We start from the raw sequence: 14,944 nt of genomic DNA on the forward strand, positions 1-14,944 counted from the left end.
ATTATATGTATGACTTACTATGTGATCGTTTCCATTGTTTTTATTTCATGACTTTTTAAAAAAATTTAAAAACTTTTATTTTATAAGTATGACTTAGTATGTCATAATTTAAACTTTTGTCTCATATAATTATGACTTTTAAGTCACAATTTCGACTTTTTACGTCATAATAACAAGCTCAACTGACTGAAATATTGTTATTGTTGACAAACTTTAACACGTAGTAGTTAGTCTTCATATGTTTTCTTCAGCTAAACCTTTTAATTAAATAGCAGAATCGTGTTATGATAAACCACAATTCGACATGCCAGTTAAATCGAGAAATACCCGATCTTTAATGTTGCTTAAACTGAGGTAGTTTATTAATATTTCCATTTGTGGAAAGTGCAGAATGGACTCCAAAACTGCGTGTTCACTGGTGTAAACAGGAAGTGCTGGCGTGACGTCAGCGGGCTCTGCAGTGAAGCCAAGCACGCGCGCAAAGGGATGTGAGTTGATTTGGGTAAATAAATAAAAAATAGTTATTTCAATTAAGTCGCTTATATAATATGATGTTTATAACGCATATATACACGTAATAACGCGTCTCGAATAATCTATAAATGAGTGAATGGATTAGCAGCTGCGCTAGATCGAAGGTGTCTCACATACTAGTGTTTTCACAGCGCATACTACACACCTCACTGCACACTTCACTTCTGGACTTCACTGCGCACTGGATGGCCTTCGTGTTCTGAGAGTGTGTTTTACTGTAGACAGCAGCATTTCTGCTGAATGTGTCACTGGGCGACATTATAAACACTGAGTGAGTGTGTGTGTGTGTGTGTTCTTGTTTCAGCTGCACTGGGTCAGAGGTCAGAGGTCAGGATGGCGCACATCACACTCAATCAGTACCTGCAGCAGGTGAGTCCGTGCACAGCCGTGTGAAGGGTCACTGGAGCTCCTCTTCTGCTATAATGTGTGTGTGTGTGTGTGTTCTGGAAGGTTCTGGAGGCCATAGACAACAGAGACGGGCCGTTCTGTGCAGAGATGCTGTCCTTCAAACACCCGCATGTGGCCAACCCTCGCCTGCAGGTGAGTGTGTGTGTGTGAGAGAGAGAGAGAGAGAGAGAGAGAGAGAGTGTGTGTGTGAGAGAGAGAGTGTGTGAGAGAGAGAGAGAGAGAGAGAGAGAGAGAGAGAGTGTGTGTGTGTGTGAGAGAGAGAGAGAGAGTGTGTGTGTGTGTGTGCGTGTGCGTGTGTGTGTGTGTGTGTGTGAAGCTCACAGATGCATGATTACTAATGTGTGTGTGTGTGTGTGTCACAGCTGTCCAGTCCGGAGGAGAAGTGTCAGCAGCTGCTGGAGCCGCCGTACGACGAGATGGTGGCCGCTCACCTCAGGTGCGATTCTTCATCGTGTGTGTGTGTGTGTGTGTGTGTTCACACTCACAGGCGTCTCGTCTCTTCCTCTGCAGGTGCACGTTCGCTGTGTCCAATCATGACTTTGTGGAGGCCTACAAATGCCAGACGGTGGTGGTTCAATATCCTTTTACTTGGGATCTTCTAGTGTAATGCAGTGCACTCGTGTGTGTGTGTGTGTGTGTGTGTGTGGAGAGTGTTTGGTGTGTGTGACCTTAACGCAGCTGAACATCATTTCTGCGGGCGTTTCAGGCTCATAAAGAGGAGAACTGGTGAGACGCGGCTTATGGAATTGTGTTAAGAACAAATAGAGTTGATACCCGGGTCAAAACTGACCCGGAACGCACAAGGTGCTGTAATTTAATTTAAATGGTTATATGTGCAAAAAAAATTTTTTTTATTTAATTAAAAAAAAGAAAATGTGTATTTTTATCCTCTTAATCCATTTGCAAAGTTTTTTTCCGTACTAAAATTTATTTTTTTAGAAATGTGAATGTCGCAGTTCTGGGTCAGACCATAAACACAGTGACAGTCTCTGATGATTGCTGTGCTTTCAGGGCTCTGCCAATCATGTTTGCCGTGACCCTCGACCTCAGGATATTTGCCAATAATGTGAGTGGAACTCATTCATCAGTGGATCTGCAACAGATGCAGCATCTCACGGCACGTGTGCGCGTGTGTGTGTGTGTGTGTGTGTGTGTGTAGGCGGAGCAGCAGCTGCAGGTGAAGGGGAAGGGGAATGTTGGAGACATGCTGGAGAAAGCAGCGGATCAGTTGATGAGCTGCTTCAGAGTCTGTGCCAACGACAAGTGAGTTATTACATTAATAAAACATTACAGAAGTAGCCTTAACAGGACAAAAGAATTATGAAAGTATATTACAGTATTAATATTATAACAGCAGCAGCAGATCTATTCCGCCTAGATCAAACACATCAATATTGTCGTATCCATTACCATGCCAGATGAGTTTTCATGACAGAGCATTATTAATAATTTACTGTCAATTTTGATGAGTCCTTGATGAATAAAAGTTTAACTTTTTGGAGAAAAACAACAACTTTTGAACAGTTGGGTATAATTGAATGCTAAACGATAAAAAATAATTAGTTTCTACCACTTATTTATACACGGTATCAAAACAACATGTTTGTGTTGCATAAAACAAACTGAGTGAACTTTCACACTTGTTGTCAATCAGCTGTTGCATTGAATCAATCTGAACTGTATAGAGCACTGCATAAATACTAAACTATACTATAGAAGTACTGTAGATATACTATACTAAACTATACTATAGAAGTACTGTAGATATACTATACTAAACTATACTATAGAAGTACTGTAGATATACTATACTATAGAAGTACTGTAGAACTAAAGGCATGTGACGTGTGCTTGTGTTTGTTTCAGTCGCACTGGGATCGATGACTCGAAGAGATGGGGAATGTTGTTTCTGATCAATCAGCTCTTCAAAATCTATTTCAAAGTAAGAGTCCAGAGTTTTTAGTAATATTCTGGTAACACTTTACAATAAAGTTTAACATGAACTAATGAAAAATACTTCTACAGCATTTATTCATTATAGATAATGTAAATCTCAACATTTACTAATACATTATTGAAATCAAAACTTGTCTCTGTTAATATAATTTAATAGACCTGAACTAACAATGATCAGTTGTGTTTTTATTAACTAATATTAACATATATTTATTCTGATATTATTCAGATCAATAAGCTGCACCTGTGTAAGCCTCTGATCCGCGCCATCGAGAGCTCCAGCATGAAGGACGAGTACACTACCGCCCAGCGCGTCACTTACAGATACTACGTGGGCAGGAAGGCCATGTTCGACAGCGACTTCAAACCAGGTGTGAGTGTGAGTGTGCGAGAGAGTGTGAGTGTGAGAGTGAGAGTGAGTGTGAGAGAGAGAGTGAGCGCGAGAGTGAGCACGAGAGTGAGAGCGTGAGAGTGAGCGCGTGAGAGTGAGCGTGAGAGTGAGCGTGAGAGTGAGCGTGAGAGTGAGCGTGAGCGTGAGAGTGAGCGTGAGAGTGAGCGTGAGCGTGAGCGTGAGCGTGAGAGTGAGCGTGAGAGTGAGCGTGAGAGTGAGCGTGAGAGTGAGAGTGAGAGTGAGCGTGAGAGTGAGCGTGAGAGTGAGCGTGAGAGTGAGCGTGAGAGTGAGCGTGAGCTTGAGTGAGCGTGGTGAGAGTGAGCGTGAGTGAGAGTGAGCGTGAGCGTGAGAGTGAGCGTGAGCGCGAGCGTGAGCGCGAGCGTGAGAGCGAGTGGTGAGAGCGAGCGTGAGAGTGAGCGTGAGCGTGAGCTTGAGTGAGCGTGAGTGAGCGTGGTGAGAGTGAGTGTGAGTGAGAGTGAGTGTGAGTGAGAGTGAGTGTGAGCGCGAGTGTGAGCTCGAGTGTGAGCGCGAGTGTGAGCGCGAGTGGTGAGAGCGAGTGGTGAGAGCGAGCGTGAGAGCGAGCGTGAGAGCGAGCGTGAGAGCGAGCGTGAGCGCGAGCGTGAGCGCGAGCGTGAGCGCGAGCGTGAGCGCGAGCGCGAGTGTGAGCGCGAGTGGTGAGAGTGAGAGTGAGTGGTGAGCGCGAGAGTGAGCGCGAGAGTGAGCGCGAGAGTGAGCGCGAGAGTGAGCGCGAGAGTGAGCGCGAGAGTGAGCGCGAGAGTGAGCGCGAGAGTGAGCGCGAGAGTGAGCGCGAGAGTGAGAGGGTGAGTGTGAGTGGTGAGTGTGAGCACGAGAGGGAGTGGTGAGTGTGAGAGTGAGTGTGAGAGTGAGTGTGAGTGTGAGAGTGAGTGTGAGAGTGAGAGTGAGAGTGAGAGTGTGAGTGGTGAGGTGTGAGTGGTGAGTGTGAGCACGAGAGGGAGTGGTGAGTGTGAGCGCGAGAGGGAGTGGTGAGTGTGAGTGGTGAGTGTGAGCACGAGAGGGAGTGGTGAGTGTGAGCGCGAGAGGGAGTGGTGAGTGTGAGTGGTGAGTGTGAGCACGAGAGGGAGTGGTGAGTGTGAGCGCGAGAGGGAGTGGTGAGTGGTGAGTGTGAGTGGTGAGTGTGAGCACGAGAGGGAGTGGTGAGTGTGAGCACGAGAGGGAGTGGTGAGTGTGAGCACGAGAGGGAGTGGTTAGTGTGAGCACGAGAGGGAGTGGTGAGTGTGAGCACGAGAGGGAGTGGTGAGTGTGAGCACGAGAGGGAGTGGTGAGTGTGAGCACGAGAGGGAGTGGTGAGTGTGAGCACGAGAGGGAGTGGTGAGTGTGAGCACGAGAGGGAGTGGTGAGTGGTGAGTGTGAGCACGAGAGGGAGTGGTGAGTGTGAGTGTGAGCACGAGAGGGAGTGGTGAGTGTGAGCACGAGAGGGAGTGGTGAGTGTGAGCACGAGAGGGAGTGGTGAGTGTGAGCACGAGAGGGAGTGGTGAGTGGTGAGTGTGAGCACGAGAGGGAGTGGTGAGTGTGAGTGTGAGCACGAGAGGGAGTGGTGAGTGTGAGCACGAGAGGGAGTGGTGAGTGTGAGTGGAGAGTGCGAGAGTGAGAGGGAGTGTGAGTGGTGAGTGCGAGAGTGAGTGCAAGCGAGTGTGAGCTGTGTAGCTCAGTGTATGTGTGTGTGTGTGTGTGTTAGAGCGCTGCTGTTGATCTGTGGAGCTCATTGTGTGTGTGTCTGTGTGTCCAGCTGAGGAGTGTCTATCCTTCTCCTTCACACACTGCCATCGCTCCTGTCAGAGGAACAAGAGGCTGATCCTGATTTACCTTCTGCCCGTCAAGATGCTGCTGGTACGACACACACACACACACTATCCAGTCATAGAAACACAGTTTACTGTATAACTCAGAATCTCACTCAATTTGGCAAATTATTTATGAATCAAAAGCAGGGCTGCAGACTGAATCAACTTAAATTATAAATTCAGAATTTGGGAAAAATAAAATATTTCATAAGGACCTAAAATTAAATCTTTGTTAAACTTTCAATAAGTTATGTTAATTTTATTTAAAATTATGTACATTTTATGATTTCAATGAATTAGACAGAATTTTTGATGACTAACATTTAATTTAACCAAGAATGTTCACAGCTTGTGTTTGTCTGTCAGGGTCACATGCCCTCACATCAGCTGCTGAAGAAGTACGACCTCATGCAGTTCGCTGACGTCACCAAGGCTGTGAGGTAACACACACACACACGCATACACACACACACACAGTTGCTGAAGAAGTACGACCTCATGCAGTTCGCTGACGTCACCAAGGCTGTGAGGTAACACACACACACGCTGCTGTCAATCCTCATCTTCTGCTTGTGTGTGTGTGTGTGTGTGTGTGTGTGTGTGTGTGTGTGTGTGTCAGAGAGGGGAACCTCTTGCTGCTCAATGAAGCGCTGGTGAAACACGAGACCTTCTTCATCCGCTGCGGGATCTTCCTCATCCTCGAGAAGCTGAAGATCATCACATACAGGAACCTCTTTAAGAAAGTGTGAGTGAACACACACACACACACACCCGACCCCTAAACCTTCCCATCACACACACACACACACACTGATTTAAATGTGTGTGTGCAGGTATCATCTACTGAGGACTCATCAGCTTCCTCTGGATGCGTTCCTGGTTTCTCTGAGGATGATGAAGGTGGAGGACGTGGACATCGATGAAGTGCAGTGCATTCTGGCCAACCTCATTTACATGGTGAGACGCATCACTTCCTGCTGACACAACGTTTTGTTTTACTCTTTGATTTGCGCTTTATCTCAGTGAAGCGGTTCTGAAGGTTCTAGCTGTTAATATTGTGTGTGTTCTCTCTGTCTCAGGGACACATCAAGGGTTATATTTCCCATCAGCACCAGAAGCTGGTCGTCAGCAAGCAGAACCCGTTCCCTCCACTCTCCAGCGTGTCCTGAACATCAGCTCCCAGAATGCATCTGTTACCCACCGTTCCTCAGTATCATTCTCATTCTGTGTTTGACCTTGTATTTTTATTGATTGTCAAATAAACGTCACAGTGTTTTGTACTTATTTTTTTATTGTGACATTCTCATGACAAATATACTTAACCCTGATGTCTCATGACTAAAGCCTCTATACTGGGAAAACTGGTGTAGGATTTACTGTGAAACAAGTTAGTCAAATAATTACAAAGAAACTGTAAGTAACACATGGAATTAAACGTGATGTTTAGTAGAAAGACTGAAATTGTATTTTCTTGTGCAACGTACTTCAATAATCAATGTTTTCTTTTGTATTTCTCATGTTCAGTAGTGATTCTCATGACGGTAATACGATATTTTTGTCTAGATCACTAAAAACAAATACTATGATGATGTATAAATACTTCATTTAAAGGCCCATCATTGGTCAGTCAGTCAGATAGCCCCGCCCCTAACACCACATGTGATTGGCTGAGTCAGAAGTTGACATGTCACTCAAACATACAGTTCAATGTTGCAGTGTTTTACTCTTCAGGAATCAAACTACCAGTGACTCGGATCATAAAACTGACTAGCTGTAAATGCATAATTCTATAATTTGACGTTATGCTGATCAGAAGTTGAGGGAGGGGTTACTTGCACAATATCACACACGAGTTTCTTAGGTTCAGTGTTGGGGAAAGTTACTTTGAAAAGTAATGCATTACAACATTGCGTTACTCCCTTAAAAAGTAACTAATTGCGTTACTTAGTTACTTTTTAAGACCAAACCTTTCAGCTGCTGTTCTGGATAACGCAAGAATAGATTCAGGAGAAGAAAGTTTAACACTTCACCAATAAAAACAAAAAAGTCATTTTTGCTTTTGGTTTAACTGAATCATCGAAGGTCAGAAGCAAGGACATTGGTCAATGAAGTGAGATTAAATGCATAAAAATATTTGTGTTATTTAACATATTTAATTATTGAAGGTTTGTGTATTATTCTGATTTTGCATTCCATAATTTTAAGGAATACTGAATCTTGTTTTTGTGTAAGTGAGACGAGAAAGTGCTCACATTTAGTCTAGAACAACAGTAACCATCATGTTCACACACACACGCCTCTGCACTTCGATTTCTCAACATGGGGACAAGAGCGCTGTCAGTCAATAAATGTGAAAAAGTAACTTGCGTTACTTATTTGAAAAATTTACTCAGATATGTTGCTGTAAATTTAAAAGTAATGCATTTACTAGTTACTTAAAAAGGGTTACACTTTATTGTGATTGTTACAGTGTAATTTAATTGTAAGTAGCGAGTAATATTAAGCAACTACATGTACTTACTATAGGGTTTAGGGTAGTATTAGGATTTGTTGCATGTAATTATGCATAATTTACTGTTATTACTATGGCAAGTACATGTAACACATGTAACAAGGACACTGTAAGATAAAGTGTTACCGAAAAAAGTAATCTGATTACGTAACTCAAGTTACTTGTAATGAGTTGCACACAACACTGCTCAGGTTATTGGTGTCGTTTCTTCATCATCTTCATCATCATTGTTCTTTCTCGGATGCGTGCAGCAGCGGCCGGAGCCAGTGCAAGTATCGGGACAGTTTGGTGAACACGAGTCCTTTATCACAGCCTCCGACTGACAGAGAAAGTCCCGTCAGGAACGCCGTCTTCCCCTCCACTGTCGCCACGGGACTCCCGGACTTCGCCTCACACTTCATCCGTTTGCTTTCAGACTCCTGTCTCTCCATGCAGAACATCTTGTTGGTCATTAAGAACGTGAGGTTGAGAGCGTCCCGACAGTCGTCCAATGAGAGGTAAGCGTATCTGGCTCCGCCCATGACCACGCCCCCTCGGCCCGCCCTCATCAGGATGTTCTCGCTGAAGTCTTTCTCCGGCAGGCAGAGCGGGACGATGGACATGTGTTCTGGAAGCGGTTCCTTCAGCTCCAGGAACGCCAGATCGTTCTCCGGACCGGACGAGTAACGCTTGTGAGGCGTCCAGCTGGAGACAACCAGCGCTGAGCTCGAGTCCCGGACCACTGGAAGGCAAGAGCACAGGCACTTAAAGGGGTAGTAAAAATTAAAATTAGCCCATGATTTACTCACCCTCAAGTCATCCTAGGTGTATATGACAATCTTCTTTCAGATGAATACAACCAGAAAAATGTCCTGACTCTTCCAAGCTTTATAATGGGACTGAATGGCCGTATATTTTTTGAAGTCCATCAAAGTGCATCTATCCATCATAAAAGTGCATCTATCCATGATTAAAGTGCATCTATCCATCATAAAACTGCATCTATCCATCATAAAAGTGCATCTATCCATGATTAAAGTGCATCTATCCATCATAAAACTGCATCTATCCATCATAAAAGTGCATCTATCCATGATTAAAGTGCATCTATCCATCATAAAACTGCATCTGTCCATCATAAAAGTGCATCTATCCATGATTAAAGTGCATCTATCCATCATAAAACTGCATCTATCCATCATAAAAGTGCATCTATCCATGATTAAAGTGCATCTATCCATCATAAAAGTGCATCTATCCATCATAAAAGTGCATCTATCCATGATTAAAGTGCATCTATCCATCATAAAAGTGCATCTATCCATCATAAAAGTGCATCTGTCCATGATTAAAGTGCATCTATCCATCATAAAAGTGCATCTATCCATCATAAAAGTGCATCTATCCATGATTAAAGTGCATCTATCCATCATAAAAGTGCATCTATCCATCATAAAAGTGCATCTGTCCATGATTAAAGTGCATCTATCCATCATAAAAGTGCATCTATCCATCATAAAAGTGCATCTATCCATCATCCATCAGCTTTTTGCTGCGATCAGTGGCGCGGATCCAGTGTTGTGGTTCGAGTCTTCACTCGGACGCGCGCTTCAATCTATCGCTTAACGCCGTTGTGGAGACTTTCTATTTGTTCCGGTGAAATCTCAAAACAAAATGCACACAAACGTGTCCCTGCCTGATATACAACCACTGATGAACATATTCGGTTTTGATGAGAAAAAGAAAAAAAACTATATGAGTGCGGATTATAACTCAGAACCTCTGACACGCTTGGCAAAAGTTCTGCCACTAGACCATTAAAGTACCCAATCATCTATCTATGAATTTATGCATGTGTCAAATCTCGGCACTCACAATTTAAATAGTAGATCTCATTTAACAACAAATTAAACTCAATGTACTTTTGAAATTGATTTCTGGACATTGTAATGTTATTTTTTCCGAAAACTATTATTGTACACATATTGTACTTGTTCATAACATCTGATTTAGCATTGTATTGTTTACAATACCCACCCCCACCCCCCCACCCCCCACCCCCACACACACACACACACACACACACACACACACACACACCTGTCCCACCCACTTCTTAAAACAAAGTTACGCCACTGGCATAGAGCAAGGCTGCACTCGCTACTGGTGATTCTGGGATTCTGGATGAGTGAGATTGGCCTGTTTTGTTATTGCCGAAGAATCTGAAGCTTGTGTAAAGGCTCCGCCCTCTTCTGAACAGAGGCGGAGCAGCAGCTCATTTGCATTTAAAGGGATACACACTGAAATTTCACAGACACATCTGGGGACACCATATATTTACATTACATCTTGTGAAAAGGGGCATAATATGTCACCTTTAAAGTCACAATTCTTATGTTTTTATGGAACGGTTGGTTAGTGCTCACCGAGAGAGACGTTGCGCTCTGGCAGCGCTGACATACACACGGCTGACGTCAGCACTGACTTACGGCCCACAACCACACCGTGACAGATGACATCACCGCTGCCGTTCATGAACCGCACCTGCACACATCATCATCATCATCAAGTGCTCTTCTGATTGGCTGAGTATGGTGTCCTGCGCTAGGGATGCTGGGTAACACGGTCGATTCTCACCTCCCACAGGCATCTTCCATCAGGACAGAAGCTGGACGTCTTCGTCGTTCCACACGGGTTCTGAACTGAGAATATGGAGGAGGTCAGTGTCACATGTTCCACACTATGCAAATGAGCCACAGCAACACAGCCAATGAGAAGACAGCGGTACCGTTTGGCGAGCAGCTCCTGCCGTTGCTGTGAAGAGTGAATCCGCGCGCGCAGAAGCATCGATATGCGTCAGCCATGGGTTTGCAGAAGTGCTCGCATGCTAACGGCCCGGCAGCCGGACACTGGGACTTATCTGCAAAACATCATCATGAAGCATCTGACACACACTGAATGTGTCCATCACATGTTCACTAGCATCACTTTAGGGGCTTTCGCACCGGGTAGTTCTAGGAACTTAGTTCTAGGAATTCCCAGAGAACTAATGGTTCCCACAGGAACGTTTTCCTGGTTGCGTTCGCACCGCTAGCAGGAACTCTGAAGTGACGTGAGACACGCTTGTTGTTGAGACTTTTATTGTGACGGCGCTGAGAACGCCAGAGCTCACAGTGCTCACATCCTCCTGTTCATTAGTGTACGATCTGTCTGACAGTCCTGTCTAATACATCATTATATAGAACTGTTATACACAGACAGTGATGAAGAGTTATTAGCGTATGTGTGTGTTGATGTCCAGTGTTGCTGAGCAGAAACACATAATCATGTTTCTCTTGATCCCTCAAAGTTTGTTGGGTCTTCCCCTCAGCGTAAAGATTGAGAGGTTCATCTGTCACTGTTTACATGTTCGTAGAGTTAGTTTCTGGAGTAAATATATAGGCTATAATCTGTGTGTGTACTTTTTAAAAATGGCGGGCGTTGGTGTTTTGCGTGCGTTCAGCCAATCAGCGAACACTAATGTCACGGATAGTTCCTGTAGCGCTGGTTTAGACTGACTCTGAAGTTGGAGTAAATTAGTTCCTCCAAAAAGGATTTCTTAGAACTAAAATCGTTCCTAGTTCCTGCGGTGCGAACACGCCAAACACCAGGAACTTCCGCCAATAGTTCTAGGAACCATGAAAAGGTTCCTCCGGTGCGAAAGCCCCTTTTCACTCGTGTAAATGATCTCGTTCACCGGTTTGACAGTCGGAGCCGATGTACATGTCGGAGCAGGTGCAGGTGTAGCCGCCGATCCCGTCCTTACACACTCCGCTGTGTTTACACGGACACGAGCTGCACTGATCCCCGTCTGAGAACGGGAAGAACGGCAGGAAAAGAGAACAATACAATATATTGTAAAAATGTACCTATTTAAATACAAACAGTGACTTTTTTGTGTTGGGCCAGGCAGGCAGCTGTCATATAATAGTAATTTCATTTCATTCAAGTATGATTAAACTTTCTAAAGGTCACTTACCATAGTATTTGGCCCAGAACTCATTCTTTACAGGGAAATAAAAAGAGTTGTAATGAGTGAAATTGTTTCAGCAGCATTTAGTTAAATTACTTATAAAAAAAGAATAAATAAAAAAACATAATTAGGCCTATGATGTACTAAGTCATAATTTCGACATGAAAGGTGGAATTTATGACATAGAAAATTATCATTACATTTTAATGTCATAATTATGAATTGGTATGTCATAATTTCGATTTTCATGTAATAATTGCGATTTATAAAAGCATTTTTTTTCTCATGTGATGGATACTGTCTTGATGGGAGGAGTCTATTAGCCCGCGCTCAAGCAAAAGAGCGCGAACTTCAGACATCCCAGAATAATAAGACCCCTCTCACATCAGAAGAAAACAACAGTCCGTCCTGTAATCTGCCACTGGTGAGTAGCGCTTCATTGTCCAAAGCCTGTGATATTTTCATATAACCTCAAATAAAATAATTATTGCACTTTATTCGCACTAGTGGCGACGGGAGTAAAGAAAAGGTTGTTTTTGAACATCACGCATTGAACAGACTAACGTTACTCGCCTCGTCTGCTGTTTCAGGTTCACGCGCTGCGTTTTGAAAATGTTTAACTTTTAAAACACAGGAACTCTTTTATATTTTGATCGCGTTATAAAACCACAAGCGCGTTCTGTGTGAACGGCTCACTGCAGTTTAAAGCCCTCATTACCTGTTCCGGCCAGCAGGTGGTGCTGTCAGTCAGCACGCTTCAATAAACCTGTTATTGATTCAGATAGCTGATAGTAAAGGTGTTCGTTAAATTGATCAAATAAGTCTAACTTCTATGTGCTGTTCACAGTTTACAATGTGACCTTGTAATTGTATAGTTTTAAAGGGAAATTAAATCAAATTGTTATGTATGCGTTTAACCCTAGCAAACAAAATTTTTAGAAGCTGTGCTGTATCTAAACAAAGAAACCACGTGTTGTTTAGATACCTGCAGTTTAGGTGTTTATTATCTACACTATTATTTTATTAGCACCCCCAACAATAAAAGTCCTGGAGTCACCACTGCCCTCCGTATGTCGACTCATAAGTAGCCGCGTTTCCATTGCAGATTTACACAAAACTTTTGCAAGATTTTCTAAATGTCGATAAAAAACTATTGTGAAATGACGACGTTTCAATTAACCTATGTTATATGCGACTAAAAGGTCATTTTTTTCCTCACGCGATAAGAAGTCATGTATATCACAGCCACCGCACTAGCTATTATTATTAATGTAAGGAGACGTCGTGTTATACAAGCTTTAATGGCAAGGACAGACTCTTATACTGAGAGCGGCTCGTATGAGGAGTTTCTGGGTGTTTCTCCCTCATTTCTGCTTCAAGATCTTGATTGTGGCATTTCTTAGTGGTTTAGAATCCAGTATTCGCGTAATTTACTTGTCTTTAATGAGTTTAATGAAGAACTGTCTCATCTTCTGCATACGGCGCCATCTTTAAAGAGCGATTGAATGTTACGTACACCATGTGACCTTTAAATGCGCAAAAAAAATTTCCATTGCAGTTTTGCGAAATGCGAGTGTTTTTGCGATATTTGAGAGTCTTTCCGAAATGTACGTGTTTCCATTGGGCGTATTTTCAAATCGCAATTTCAATTTGCGCAATTTGAAGGGTATTGGAAACGCGGTTATTGGTGTGTGGTGATCATCAGATGTCGTACTGTCTTCCGGTCGTCCTCAAAGTATTCCCGGGCCTCTTCTTTACTGCATTTCTCCTCGATACACTCGCGCTCCAGATTCCCCTGCAGGATCTCCTCCAGCAGAAACGCATTAGCCCGTCTGGAGCGCAGGAGCAGCGAATTCGCCCGCCGGTGAGACTGAAACACTGAAACACACGCCCGACTCATCATGACCACAAACATCATCCCAGCTAACAAGGGGCGCGTTTCCCAAAAGCATCGTTGGCCAACTATGATCGCAATTTCCATTGAACTCTATTGGTAACGACGGAACTTGCGACCACAGTTGGGAAACGCACCCCAGATGTGTTCTAAGAACAAAGTTACTTTTGTAACATTTAGTAGTAACATTTAAAAAACGTTAATGAACGCCCAACTTGCATGTTTCAGAAAAAAGTTCCATAAACGATAAATAATGTGCTAACATTTTCAGAACACTATTAAAGACCAGATAACTTTGAACAAACGTTCTGTTAACGCTACTGGAGGAGCGTTTGTTTGTAACTTCAAGAACTTGACAGAACGCTCCCTGTTCGCTGGGATGCCGTGAAGAAATCAGTGACGCATCTTTGACAAATTCACATCCTGAAGTCATTCTGATCAGTGGTTTGAGGAACAACACGACCAGTGAGTGTCCCAATCTAACTCTTTAATTCAGCAAAACAAGGATCGAGAGTAACATGGGAACGTTCTCAGAACAAACGTTATTCCAGCTAATAATGAACGTTCGCTCAAAGTTATCTGGTCTTCAATAATGTTCTCAAAACGTTTGCACAAAAATATTATTTATACGTTTTTCTGAAATGTTTTAGTTGGACGTTTATTTAATGTTTTTTAAATGTTACTACTCGTTTCAGAACATTCGAAAGTAAAATTCTCATAATGTTTGCCAAATTATCAAATGAAAAGTTTCCTTAATGTTTGCATAAGCAGGAAAAAAAAGTTTTTAAAACCTGGACGAGTTTGATACTTTTTCATAACTTATTATGAACATTAGCAAAACGTTGTTAGGTTAGCTGGACTCTCTCACCCGTGCGTTGATCCCTCGACGACACATGATGAATGATCAGCGTGAAGAACAGCAGACGGCATATCAGGGATTCCATCACGATCAATCAGAAGAAGCTCCTGACACCTGTCAGTCACGGATCATCAGCTCATCTGTAGCTCCGCCCACAGTCAATACAGTCAATAACTATCCTGAAAGCCTCTTCCTCGGGATACGTGAAGCATTAACAGAAAATGATGTGATGTTGAGGTCAGCGCATTAAAGCTTTCAGCTCTCTGTGATTAAACTCTGTTAAACGAGCGAGTCTTTCATGTGTGTATGGTAAAAGGCAAAGTTGCGATGATTGTTTGTGTGTGCTCAGCGGTGTGTGTCTGGACTCTAGTCTGTCAACATGACCTCTGAACTCTTCATCTGTGTGTTTGTCAGCGTGTCCAGAGCCTCCACATACACTGATGTTAGTAAGCTCAATTTAATGTAATGTCTTTATCCAATTGATTTGTCTAATGTATTTGAATTGATGAAATAAAAAAGTTATCAATTTGGGAAGAAGGTAAAACTCAAACAAAACAAACAAAAGGTCATGCCAAA

At 43.1% G+C, this 14,944-nt stretch overlaps 2 protein-coding genes across 3 annotated transcripts; one reads left to right on the plus strand and one right to left on the minus strand.

The window, feature by feature from the left end:
• Positions 1 to 413: 413 nt before the first annotated feature.
• pcid2 (PCI domain containing 2) lies at positions 414 to 6,392 on the plus strand. 2 transcript variants are annotated; one of them, XM_084105653.1, is made up of 15 exons: positions 414 to 502; positions 839 to 903; positions 985 to 1,074; positions 1,305 to 1,378; positions 1,453 to 1,518; positions 1,627 to 1,668; positions 1,954 to 2,008; positions 2,102 to 2,205; positions 2,809 to 2,884; positions 3,128 to 3,269; positions 5,058 to 5,158; positions 5,479 to 5,552; positions 5,732 to 5,857; positions 5,946 to 6,069; positions 6,192 to 6,392. In XM_084105653.1, exons 2-15 carry the CDS (start codon positions 868 to 870, stop codon positions 6,279 to 6,281), a joined length of 1,200 nt encoding a protein of 399 aa, XP_083961779.1. In that variant the 5' UTR covers positions 414 to 502; positions 839 to 867; the 3' UTR covers positions 6,282 to 6,392. The 2 variants fall into 2 exon arrangements, with proteins under 2 accessions (XP_083961779.1, XP_083961780.1); XM_084105654.1 differs by having other exon boundaries at positions 418 to 488.
• On the minus strand, positions 6,390 to 14,693 carry prozb (protein Z, vitamin K-dependent plasma glycoprotein b). Its single transcript, XM_084105655.1, has 8 exons — positions 14,378 to 14,693; positions 13,330 to 13,493; positions 11,622 to 11,646; positions 11,340 to 11,453; positions 10,392 to 10,523; positions 10,241 to 10,305; positions 10,030 to 10,147; positions 6,390 to 8,345 (listed from the first exon to the last, which is right to left on the minus strand). The coding sequence occupies exons 1-8, from the start codon at positions 14,451 to 14,453 to the stop codon at positions 7,849 to 7,851; spliced, it is 1,191 nt and encodes a 396-aa protein (XP_083961781.1). The 5' UTR covers positions 14,454 to 14,693; the 3' UTR covers positions 6,390 to 7,848.
• Between the last annotated feature and the right edge of the window lie 251 nt (positions 14,694 to 14,944).

This window comes from Abramis brama, assembly GCF_963993115.1.
Source record: "Abramis brama genome assembly, chromosome: 2".
NCBI lineage: Eukaryota > Metazoa > Chordata > Actinopteri > Cypriniformes > Leuciscidae > Abramis > Abramis brama.

What these genes read in the sequence shown, in the direction of transcription:
- pcid2 (XM_084105653.1), top strand. Translation starts at nt 868, where the DNA reads ATGGCGCACATCACACTCAATCAGTACCTGCAGCAG. An exon ending in TCAATCAGTACCTGCAGCAG is followed by an intron (nt 904 to 984) that starts GTGAGTCCGTGC and finishes GTGTTCTGGAAG; the next exon opens with GTTCTGGAGGCCATAGACAA. An exon ending in TGCCAGACGGTGGTGGTTCA is followed by an intron (nt 1,519 to 1,626) that starts ATATCCTTTTAC and finishes ACGCAGCTGAAC; the next exon opens with ATCATTTCTGCGGGCGTTTC.
- prozb (XM_084105655.1), bottom strand. Translation starts at nt 14,453, where the DNA reads ATGGAATCCCTGATATGCCGTCTGCTGTTCTTCACGCTGATCATTCAT. An exon ending in GTTCTGGGCCAAATACTATG is followed by an intron (nt 11,454 to 11,621) that starts GTAAGTGACCTT and finishes TCCCGTTCTCAG; the next exon opens with ACGGGGATCAGTGCAGCTCG. An exon ending in ATGGAAGATGCCTGTGGGAG is followed by an intron (nt 10,148 to 10,240) that starts GTGAGAATCGAC and finishes TGATGTGTGCAG; the next exon opens with GTGCGGTTCATGAACGGCAG.